Source organism: Balaenoptera musculus, chromosome 5, assembly GCF_009873245.2.
Source record: "Balaenoptera musculus isolate JJ_BM4_2016_0621 chromosome 5, mBalMus1.pri.v3, whole genome shotgun sequence".
NCBI lineage: Eukaryota > Metazoa > Chordata > Mammalia > Artiodactyla > Balaenopteridae > Balaenoptera > Balaenoptera musculus.
In genome coordinates this window covers 102,481,262-102,493,478 of record NC_045789.1, presented here as the reverse complement: position 1 = coordinate 102,493,478, position 12,217 = coordinate 102,481,262, and the positions used below count along the sequence as shown (strand labels likewise).

Here is a 12,217-nt window from a genome sequence, read left to right as displayed (position 1 = left end):
TCCTGGGAACTTCTAATTTATAGCCCACAGGTCAGAAGCTCAGGTAACTGGACTTGAGTTTAGCATCTGAAGCAGGGACAGTCTTGCGGGACTGAGCCCTTAACCTGTAGAATCTGACACTACGTCCGGGTGGATAGTGTCAGAATTGAGTTGAATGGTAGGACACCCAGCTGGTGTCGGGCAATTGCTTGACGTGGGGAAAGAACTCACTGGATGGGACTGGAGTCAGAGTCATAGTCACATTCCCAGAGAACCCAGAGGGTCCCATTTGTGGCTGTAAAAGACACACCCCACACGTGGGTCTGCGAGCGGGCAGACCCGGATTCTGAGTTCAGCTCCAACATTTTTTTACTAGTTAGCTCTATCCCTCACCTCTCTCAGCTCCTGTTTCCATGCCTGTAGATACAAGCTGTTCACAAAGTAGCTGTGCCAGTATGAATGGCATTAAATATGTGCTTCACACGAGCGCACCATTGATGTGAGCATCTGTTCGGTTTGTTTCTGTTGCCGGCCTCCTCCTGCTGGGATGCAGCCCACAGGGCGGGGGTTGGTCAGCTGTGCTCTCTTCAAATGCCCGGAAGTGGTGGGCATTTGACGTTCGACCTTCAGTCATGGTTTAATCCCTCCCTCCCTCCTGGTCTTCTTGTGTAGGTGGGAAGGGGATGGCTCTATATCCCTGGGAGGCCTCCTCACCATTCTTCCCTCATTTTCACTGGACACTCAGGCAGCAAAGCCTGTGGATTCAATCTGCCTTTCCTCTCTCTCCCCCAGGGCCTCTGCCTCAGTTCCCGCCTCATCCTTCCCTCACTATGTGCACCAATAGCAAGTCTCCGTCAGGTTCCTCTCCTCCCTTCTGACCCCTCCCACTCCTACCCACACCTGCCCCCCACCTTCCCAGAGCCACCTTCTAACTCAGCTCTGTCCACGTCACTCCCCTGGTCTAGTGTCACCCAGGGCTCCCTACTCCCCCAGGAGGAAGTCTACCATGGCTCAGCGAAGAGGCGCCTCACCTCTCATGCTCCCCACGCACACTTTTCCCTCAGCCCCCAAGCCACTCCTACGTCTTTTACAGGCCTGTTCCCATCTCAGGGCCTTTTCTTTAGTTATTCCCTTTCTCTGCAGGGTCTTCTCTCCAAACCCCCTCATCACCTGCCTAATTGCTGCTCACTCTTCAGGGCTCAATTTAGAGGCCACCTCTTCTGGGAAGCCTCCCTTGATTCCATCTATCCCCACCCCAACGTGGGTGAGGTGTTCCTCCTTGCCAAGGCCACACAGCAAGTACATGCCTGTACTGGGATTTAAAGTCAGGCCTTCCTGTTTCCAAAACAGAAAGCCAACAACAGAAGACTCTGCAATTACATATTAATGTGGGAAAGAAAGGCTCAAGAGTGAGGTAGAGCTAAGCCAAACATCTTGGAAAGATGCCCAAAATATATTAAATGAAGACGGCAAGTAACAGAACAATGTATATGGCATGATTCCATTAAAAAACAAAACAAAACTATGTATATATAAGTTTATATAAGCAAAGAAAAAAGCCTAAATGAAAATTATTGAGCTGTTAACAATAGCTATTGGGTGGGTGGATTCGAACATTCTGTAAGGTTTGAATTTTTTGTATATTTTTTATTTTCTAAAAAAAAAATCAAACCCAATCAAAGAAACTCAACAACAACTTTCCTCCAATAATAAGCAAAAGGCTTGAATGCTCAAGAATTCTAGGACATAGGGACAAGCTTTTAGAGGAAGGGCTCACCTCTTTCTACCCTTCGTCTGGCAAGGGACATGAGGGAGCAGAGATGGTGACATGAAGTGAGAATGGACGTGGTTGGCTGGGGAGCCACACTTACCTTTCCCAGCAGCTCAGGAAGGCCCAGCAGCTGCCCTGTGAACACGCCAATGCAGATGAAGATGGCGGTCACCTGCCCCAGAGAGCCGCGGATCTCCTTGGGCGAGATCTCGTTCAGGTACATGGGGAGCACACTGAGGGCGACACCTATGAAGGAAGCATGGCAGCAGTGAGAGAGCTGTCTTCTTCAAGGAAGACTCTGGTCATGGCACCTCCCTCTGTTCTGTGCCTGACAAAAACAGTGCTGTAGCCACAACACCATTCCCAGCACGCTGCACAAATTGCCAACATTTTAACATGCACTTTATCATTTACTCCATGGAGTATGGCTGGGAGGTGGATTTCATAGGAGAGGAAATGGTAGTAGCTGATGGTAGTGATACTGGTGGTGATGGTGACGGTGGTGATAATAATAACCAACGCACATAGTGCCTACCTAGTAGCAGGGATCTTTCTCCTCTCTTTACATATATTAACTTATCTATTTTAAATAACAACCCTCTGAAGTAAATGTACTATCATTATCCCCATTCTAAATATGAGAAAACTGAGGCACAGAGAGGTTGAGTAACTTTCCCAAATCACCAAGTGACATCCAAAAATGCTCCAAGAGATTATTTGCCCAGTAGGTCAGGTCTCTGATTCTAGAACTTGAACTTTCCCACCAGCTAACAGCACCTCCTTAGGTAAATCATGGAACTCAGTTATGGCAGATACTGTTAAACCCATTTTACAGCATTTTATAGACTACGTCACCCACATAGGGTCTCATAACCTTTAAGATAAATGTATGTGTTCAAAGGCTTATGACTGATATTTCTATTTAAAAAGTAATAGTTATAAATATGTCTCATAAAACATTAATACACTGCACTCATAGAGGTTCTGTTAGTAAAAATATCATGAGGCCTTGTCAGGTTCAAGAACCTTTGTTTTCTACCCATTTCTGGGCAGGGTTATTCTTAAGACCCTTTATAGACCCATGAAGGTCTACAGATGCACTTATCCCAGGCAGATTCGTGGCTTGCTTATTACACTCTGAGTCACACTGCTTCCTGGGTCAAATCCCTGCAACTTACAAAAGTTGAGGACTTGGGCTGAGAGAGTTAGCCTCTCTCAGCCTCAGTTTCTCTATCCACAAGACGGGGTTAAGAACTGAGTCTGACTTCATAGGATTGCTGTGAGAGTTAACTGAGATTTGCTCAGTGCTTCACTCAACGTAAAGCTGTACAAGTCAGCATTACTAGCACTAACTATTAATATCTTCTAAGTTTTCACCAGATTGTTTGGGCATCAAAAATTTCTTTCCTGCCCTGGCCTCCTGATGCCTAGAGGTTAGAGCACAGTTCCCGACACACTTTAGGCACCAATCGATGTGTTCCATCTTAAGCTGGATTCACCCAAGTTTCTAGCATTCAGGGAAGCCCTTCCTAAAAAGAAATAGTGAAGGGAATGTGCTGCCCAATTTACAAGCTGAGCATCTCATTCATTGCATCTCAACCCAGGATAACTTCTTCTGGTTCAGCACACAAGGGAAACACGCTTAAGGTGCAAAGAGACAGGAATTATCTCCAAAGTTGCAACATAAACCAGATGCTATCTGAATTTTTATCCCAAACACACATACTGAGAGCATCTGGCCTCATGGAAAAATCAAGTGGCCACGGATCAATGTGGCACATTGTTGCTTAGGGGGCAGTGGAATAGAGAGGAAGGTGCAGAATTCAAGTCCCAGAGCCCTGCTTTCCTCACTAGGTGACCTTGATCAAGTTAGTTAGCTTCTCCTAGCCTCCGCCTACCCATCTATGAAAGAAGGGTCATAATTGCTGTCTATTCCTGTTGCGGTGGGAATAAAATTTCTACATATAAAGCACCTGGCTCACTTTTGGTCATTTGATGGACACTTGGAAAACTGTTAGGTCCTCACCCTGACACTCCCCCTACCCTCTGGGGTTAATTATCATCATCATCTCACGAAAAGCTATTTAGGAAATGATATGGCTAGTAGGAAAGAGGAGGCATGGGTCGTGGTAATGGACGTGGCATACGGTTGGCACAGTAAGAACGCCTCCTTCACAGGGCGCCTGCGCAGACCGAATCCCTGGAGAACGCTTAGCATAGTGAAAGGCACACAGGACGCTGTCAATTAATGGAGACTCTTCTTCCTTGCCCATTGTGAAATTTTGGGGAAAAATGAGATGGTGCTGGCTAAACCAGTGGTGAGCCATGAGGAGGTAGCCGGCTGTAGGATGACCAACTCACCCCAGTTTGCCAGGGACCATCCTGGAGTTAGCACTGAAAATTCTGTGTCCCGGGAAGCCCCTGAGTTCCGGGCAAATGAGGATGGTGGGTTACCCTCGGGTCGTGTTGCTGCACCAAGCATCCCACACACCTGAGTGGCCCCTCTTGACCTGTGACCCCATATCCTGCCATTCTCCCCCCCCACCAGGTGCCCCAGCCTTACGATTTACCGGACACTCCAGGCTCATTCTGATGGTGGGATATCAGCCTTTGCTGTTCTGTTTATCCCGAGTCCTCTGTCCTCACAGCTCCACAGGCTGACGCCCCACTGTCCTTCCCGTCTCAGCTCAGCCTCACTACCTCCCGCTAACGGGAACTAATGTGACCCAACGGGTCCTTTGCAGATGGAATCAGGTTAAGGTGAGGCCACACTGGATTAGGGTGGGCCCTAAACCCAATGACTGGTGTCCTTGTAAGATGATAAGACACAGGGAGACACAGAGGGAAGAGGGGCGCGTGAAGATGGAGACAGAGACTGGAGAGATGCTGCCACAAGCCAGGGAATGCCAAGGCTTCCCGGCAGCACCAGAAGCCAGGAGAGGCATGAAACAGATTCTCCTTCAGAGCGTCCAGAAGGGACCAACCCTGCAGATACCTTGATTTTGGACTTCTGGCCTCCAGAACTCTGAGAGCGTAACTTCTGTTGTTTTCAGCCCCCCAGTTGTGGTTCTTGGTGACAGCAGCCATAGGAAACTGCCACACCTCCTCACGGAGGCCTTCAGCTGTCAAAATCAATCCCTCCCCATCACTCCTTGTCTCTCCATCCTGTCTCATGTTCCTCATGGCACTTAGTGCTTTTTGAAAGTATCTTGTTCGGTATTTACAGTGGACCCTTGAACAACATGGCTTTGAACCACGCGGGTCCACTTATACTCATTTTTTTTTTCACTAAATACGTACGACAGTGCCACACAATCCGAGGTTGAATCTGCAGATGCAGAACCACATGTACGGAGGGTCGACTGTAAAGTTGCACGTGAATTTTCGACTGCACTGAGGGTCGGCACCGCTAACCACCACGTTGTTCTAGGGTCACCTGTACTTGTATATTGTCTGTTTCCCCACTTCCAGCCACAGAAAATTTCCTTGGGAGAACAGCACCAGATCCAGCACACGTGCTTGATCAAAGTTTATTGGGTCCCCAAGGCACTTTCACTCTACCGTTAGTTATTTAACCAAGGCTGCGGAGACGGGGAGGTTGCTGGGGTCGCCAGTGGTTGGGAGTTGCAGACCAGCAGGCTGGTGTGGTTATAATCGTGGTCTATGGGAACAGGCCTCAAAGGCTAGTCCTACAGGGGCTGCAGACTCCAGGAAGTGCACAGAGGGCAGAGTGCCTCTCATCTAAAACATCAACAACAGTTCCAATCTACCGAGCACTTCACAACTTCCAGAACCACTTTACAGCCTTCCGCTTCCTCAGGGTACATGGCCGGATGGAATGCAAGGAGCAACTGGGGATAGGCTCCCTCACACAGAGCTAGCCTAACTTCCAGATTCCTCCTAGAGTCCAATTCCACAAGTAGCATTTTAGCCCATACAAAGCAGAAGGGATTGAGGGAAAATATTCTCTAAGGACACTCAAAGATGTTACAGGAAATACTCTAGGGACAACTGGATATTTGCATTTTTCTATGGGGTTGCAGAAAAATTTGAGTCCAGTCCAAAACTAAGCATTTCACTGAATATAAACTTAAATTTGAAGATTAAAGTATGACACACATTTTTAAATTGCACAAATAATATGTGTGCAGTTTGATGAATCATCACAAAATGTATACACCTGTGTAACCTCCACCCAGGTCAAGAATCAACTTACAAGACCAACACCCCAGAAAGCCCCCATCCTGTGCTCCCTCAGAATCACTATCCTTCCCCTCCTTCCCAAAGATCACCACCAGCTTAACTGCAATCACCAAAGATTAGCATATGGAATCAGAGAATATGTACTTCTTTTATTTCTTGCCTCTTTTGCTGATATTATGTTTGTGAAATGCATCAGTGTTGTAGCATGTAGCTCTAATTTGTCTGTTTTCATTGCTGTGTAGTATTCCAATGTGTAAGTATTCCACAGTTTATCCACCTTACTATTGATGGACAGTTTGGGGTTAACACTAATAGTGACCCTATTTACAATAGCCAAGACATGGAAGCAACCTAAATGTCCATCGACAGATGAATGGATAAAGAAGATGTGGTACATATATACAGTGGAACATTACTCAGCCATAAAAAAAGAACACAATAATGCCATTTGCAGCAACATGGATGCAACTAGAGATTATCATACTAAGTGAAGTAAGTCAGAAAGAGAAAGACAAATACCATATGATATCACTTACATATGGAATCTAAGATATGACACAAATGAACTTGTTTATGAAACAGAAATTGACTCACAGACATAAAGAACAGACTTGTGGTTGCCAAAGCAGGGTTCGGGAGGGATGGATTGGTAGTTTGGGATTAGCAGATACAAACTATTAGATATATGCATAACTGAATTGCTTTGCTGTACACTGGAAACTAGTACAACATTGGAAATCAACTATACTTCAATGAAATAAATTTTAAAAATACTAATAGTGCCCCATAAATATTCTTGTACAAGTCTTTTGGTGCACACATATGGAAAACTGAAAATGCATACATATATGACTGCAAAAGCATTGTTTTGTAATGATATTGGCCTGTAATATTCCTTTCTTGTAAAGTTCCTATTAGGATATACGATCAAGGATACATTCATTTTATAAAACGAGTTGGGGAGTGTCCCCTCTGGAAATGATTGTATGGTGTTAGTGTTATTCTTTCTTAAAGAAGCCATATGGCCCTTGCATTTCCTCTGTTAAAAGGTTTAAAATTACATGTTCAACTTATTTAATAGAATAGGACTATTCAGAAATTCTATTTTTTCTTAAGTCAGTATTGGTAAGTTTTTTCTTTCTTGGCATTTGTACATTTATCTAAAGTTTTCAAATATATTGCATAAACATGTTCATGATATATTCTTATGTTTTTAATGCTTCAGGATCTATCCATTCCGATCTTATGGAAAAACACAAACGAACTTTTTGGCCAACCCAATAGCATTAGTTATCAATTCCTTTTCTCTCTTTTTATAAACAGTCTTGCAAGGGGTTTATCAATTTTATTAATCTTTTCTAGAACTCACTTGTCTTTGCTGATGTTCTCTAATAAAAATTCTTTTTCTAACTTCTTTGAGATGGAATATTAGATCATTAATTTTCAGCCTTTTATGTTTTAGACTAATATGCATTTGAGGTTATAAATTTTACTCTAAACATAGCTTTAGCTGTATCTGACAAAATTTGATATGCCTTATGTGGTATTTTCATAATCATTTAATTCAAACTACTTTAAAATTTCCATTGTGATTTCTTTTTTGTCCCCTGGTTACTTAGAAGTGCACATCACTTACATCTTAATTTCCAAACATATGAGGATTTTCTACTTATATTTCCGTAATTAGTTTCTTTCGTGCAAGTGTGCTAGTGATAAATTTTATTAGCTTTTGTTTGACTGAATAGGTGTTTTCATTTCACCTTTATTTTTGAAAGATATTTTCACTGGTTGGAGAATTCTAGGTTGGCAGTTATTTTCTTTCAGCTCTTTAAAATATCATTTTGCTGTTTTTTTGTCTTCCATTGTTTTTGTTGAAAAGCCAGCTTTCCATTTTATTCTTACTTATCTTACCTATTCTTATTTACTTATTTGAAGGTAACATATCTTTTTATCCTGATTGTTTTTTAGAATAACTTTCTGTTTGGCCTTGGTTGTCAGAAGTTTTACTAAGCTGTGCAAAGTTGTGGTTTTCTTTGTTTTTATCCTACTAGGGATCCATAGTGCTTCTTGGACTTGTGGCTTTTCATCAGAAAAAAAAATGTTGGCCATTATCTTCCAAAAATTGCTTTTTCTCCATCCTCTGTCTTCTCTCTTTCTGATTCTCCAATTAATGTATGCTTGTTAGACATTTTTACAATTTCCCAGACATTTCTTACCCTCTTTTCTGTGTTTTCATGTTTCAACCTGGATGCTTTCTTCTGATCTTTGATGCTTTAGTTCCCTGATTCTTGCTTCGGTTGCATGCTATCTGCTGGTAAAACCATTCATTAAGTTCTTGCATTTTTTGTATTTTTCAGTTTTTGCATTTTTTAGTCCCAGAATTTCGATTTGGTAAGTCAAAATATAGCTTCCATTTCTTTGCCAAAATTCTTGATGTTATCTCTTGATTATCTGAACATATTAAGCATAATTATTTTAATGGCTGTGTCTAATACTGCTATTTTCAGAATCACTATCAGTTTATTTTTTACGTTATTTCTCTTGGTTTTCTCCTTGTATGTTTGGCTACTTTTGATTGAATATCAGAGTGTATATGAAAACTGTAAAAATAATTTGAGGTCCTGGATGTATGCATCTGGCAGGGTGAGAGGCGAGAGGCATTAGCAATCCCAGCTTATCACAAATCAGTTGGTGATTGAAGTGATTTGAAGATCTCATCTATTTATGATTCATTCTTGCTTCTATGGTGTAGCCCTGTGGTGACTAGTGACCTTCCTACTTGGCAGAAGTTCAACTCCAATTCCTCCTCCTCAGCCCCATGAATCTGTTGAAAGGTCTACTAAGCATCTCAGATTCTCAGCCATCATTCTCAAATTGGGAGATACCTCTAGAGGAAAAGTTGCCCCAAAGGAAGGGTTTACCTCTCTGGGTTTCACTCCTTTCCCAGATTGTGGTCCTATAAGTCCTCCCTGCCTCAGTAGCTGTCTGATACCTTTAAACAGATGCTTCTTCTAACCATTTTATTCTAAAAGCAGAACCCTCTCTTCCTCCCCTCTCTCTCTCTCTCTCTCTCTCTATATATATATATATATATAACCATTTCTTTATGGCAAAGGATCCTCATTTTCCATTTGTTCTCCATTCAACAAATATTTACTGAGTATATACTGAGAGGTCGTCATTGTTAGAAGCCAAGGCAATGGCAATGAATGAAACAGGTAAAAAAGCCTTGCTGTCGTGTAGCTGCATCTTGGGGAGGGAGGTACTGGAGGGAGGGTGAACATAAGCATGGAGAGTGTGCTGCCTGCTAGATGGTGATAAGAGCTCTAGGGAAACATCGAGCGGGGAGGGAGGACAGGGATGCCCGGGGTGGGGAGAGCTGCAGTTTCACATGGGGTGGTCCCTGAGGCCACACGGTGGTGGTTCAGAGAGGGAACGGTGGGGAGACCATTTAGGGCCTGCCTTACAGGCCAGGATGTGTTTTATTTGCTTCTCACATCTATTTATTTAACTTTTTAAAAAATGAGTCCATTTAAATGTAAGTAATGAGTAATCATTGCACAGGAAAAACGGAAAGAGAAAAGTCCTGACCCACATTATCCCTCTGGTTCCTCTAAGCCGAGCAATTTAGGAAAAGTGTGGAGTCAGGCACACCTGGCTCCCACCTTGGCCCAGACACATCTGAACTGTGAGACCTTGGCAAGGTACCCCCTGAGGCTCACATCTCCTCACATGCAAATGCAGGTAGAGCTCTGAGTCCAAGAGAGTTGTGCTATTGAAGGGAAACACACACACACGGACACAGAGACACACAGAGACAGACATACATAGAGACACACCCACACAGACACACAAACACACAGACACACACAAACACAGACACACACACAAAGCCACGCATAAACACACACACCTGTTTAGTACCTGAATATTGTTAGGTAGATATCATTATCTCTACTTTATATATGAGGGGACAGAAGTTCAGAGTGCAGAAGAGGCTTTTCTCAGGCCACCGGGCTAGTAAGTAGAAAGGTTAGGACTAGAATCCATTTCTTCTGAGCACCTTACCCTCTCTTTGTCATGTTAAAATCTGACTCAAATCATAATAATAAATTAATAATATTATTAGTGTTTTTGTTAGTTTCCTATGGCTGCCATAGCAAATTGCCATGAACTTAGTGACTTAAATTTATTTTCAGACAGTTCTGTGGGGCATGAGTCCAAAATGGGACTCATGGATCCAAAATGGGCTAAAATCAACATGTTGGCAGGGCTGTGGTCTTTCTGGAGGCTCCAGGGAATAGTCTGTTTTCTTGCCTTTTCCACCTTCTAGGGACACCTTCACTCCTTGGCTCATGGCCCCTTCCATCCTCAGTGCCAGCAACTGCATTGCTCCAGTCTCTGCTTTCATCATCTCGCCTCCTTTCTCTGACTCTGGCTCCCCTCCTCCCTCTTTTGCTTACAAGGACTCCTGTGATGACACTGGACCTGCCTGGAGAATCCAGAATAACCTATTCATCTCAAGGTCCTGAATTTAATCACATCTGCAAAGTCCCTTTTGCCATGTAAGCTAACATATTCACAGGTTCCAGGGAATAGGATGTGAACACCTTTGGGAGCAGTAGGGAGAATAATGATAAATAATAAATCATTTGCTTGTCAGAGTGGTGCACACCATTGCTGGGAGCTTGTGGCAGAGGTAGCTGGGTAAGTCCACACGTGATATACATGGGATGACCCCACCAGCCAGGAGGGCCAGTGTTTCGGCCCTATGCCTTTATTTCTCAGTCTCCTATACTGTGGTGTGGTTTAATTAGTAGATGATAGAGCTATATGTGGCATGTGAGGTCTGGAAGCCTAAAGAGGACATTCATGGTAGTAGCTCTAAGGGGAGAACGAAAAGGAGCCAGAGCAGATTTTTAGAGCTCGTGGAAACCTCAGCTACCAGCGTTCATTTTCCTTATTTTCTAGATTACATCACTGAGGCCCAGAGAGGGGAACTGATGGCCCCAAGGTCACCTGGCAAGTCAGTGGTAGAGCCAGAACTTGAAGTCAAGTCCTTGACCCTGATTTCATGTCCATGCCATGTGATTCTCTAAACGCTGCTGCCTGAACTTGTCCACTAGAGAGCACTTGATGCAGCAGATGTGAACTTGTCCCTGGAGAGTTCTTAATGCAGCAGACGTGGGCTTGTCCACTGCAGAGGTGCTAATGCAGAGATGTGGGCTTGCACCCCTGGGAGTGTGGGCAGCTCTGGGAACGCTGTGGCAGGAACCTGTCCAACACAATCATCCACAAACACAAAACACCTCTGCATTCTTTTATCTTGACTTCACAATCAGCAAGGATTTGCCCTCCAACGCCATGCTTATCATGTTTGTTTCAATGTAAAAATAGTGTGTTTATTTTTGCTCCAAGCCTTTTAGAAATAGGACACTTCAGGCAGGTGTCCGATGTTTTCTGCGATGGTTCCAGATATTCCCCCCGAGAACCTGGTTTGAGTAGCACAGCCACCTGAAAATCCTCCGGGTTTCTCATTTGGTTTTAAATTATTTATTTCAAGCAGGGCAGCAATTTGCCTCACAACCAGCAATTTTCTTTCTTTCTGACCAATTGCCTCACCTTAAATGCCCTCACATTCATCTCTCTGCTTTGAAAGGGTTTGGTGAGAATAGATGACACAAAGCTTCCACGTCGTGGCTCAAATCCAAGAGGTCACATTCCAGAAATCAGGAGTGCATTTTTTCCCCACCTGTTGACTTTACTTTTTTTTCTGTTTCTTTTTGAAAAGCTCAAAGGACAAAGGGTCTAAAAGACGTTTGTCTTGAATATGCGGTTTTGTAAAAATGGCATCTCTTTTTGTATCCAGCTTATTTTTTTTAACATCTTTATTGAGGTATAATTGCTTTACATTGCTGTGTTAGTTGCTGCTGTATAACAAAGTGAATCAGCTATACATATACATATATATCCATATCCCCTCCCTCTTGCGTCACCCTCCCTCCCACCCTCCCTATCCCACCCCTCTAGGTGGTCACAAAGCACCGAGCTGATCTCCCTGTGCTATGTGGCTGCTTCCCACTAGCTATCTATTTTACATTTGGTAGTGTATATATGTCCATGCCACTCTCTCACTTAGTCTCAGCCTACCCTTCGCCATCCCCGTGTCCTCAAATCCATTCTCTACATCTGCGTCTTTATTCCTGTCCTAACCCTAGGTTCTTCAGAACTCTTTTTTTTTTTAGATTCCATATATATGTGTTA

The 12,217-nt window shown here is 43.5% G+C and overlaps 1 protein-coding gene across 4 annotated transcripts in view; it reads right to left on the bottom strand.

Annotated features, from left to right (window-relative positions):
* The window catches only part of SLC2A9 (solute carrier family 2 member 9), a 192,245-nt gene that overhangs the window by 145,774 nt on the left and 34,254 nt on the right, over positions 1–12,217 (bottom strand). For all 4 annotated transcript variants that reach the window (XR_005020012.1, XM_036853255.1, XM_036853256.1 and 1 more), the window contains exon 5: positions 1,851–1,996. Coding sequence is in view for 3 of the 4 variants with exons in the window: in XM_036853255.1 (XP_036709150.1) it covers positions 1,851–1,996 (146 nt within the window). In the remaining variant the exon portion in view is untranslated. The remainder of the gene's footprint in view (positions 1–1,850; positions 1,997–12,217) is intronic.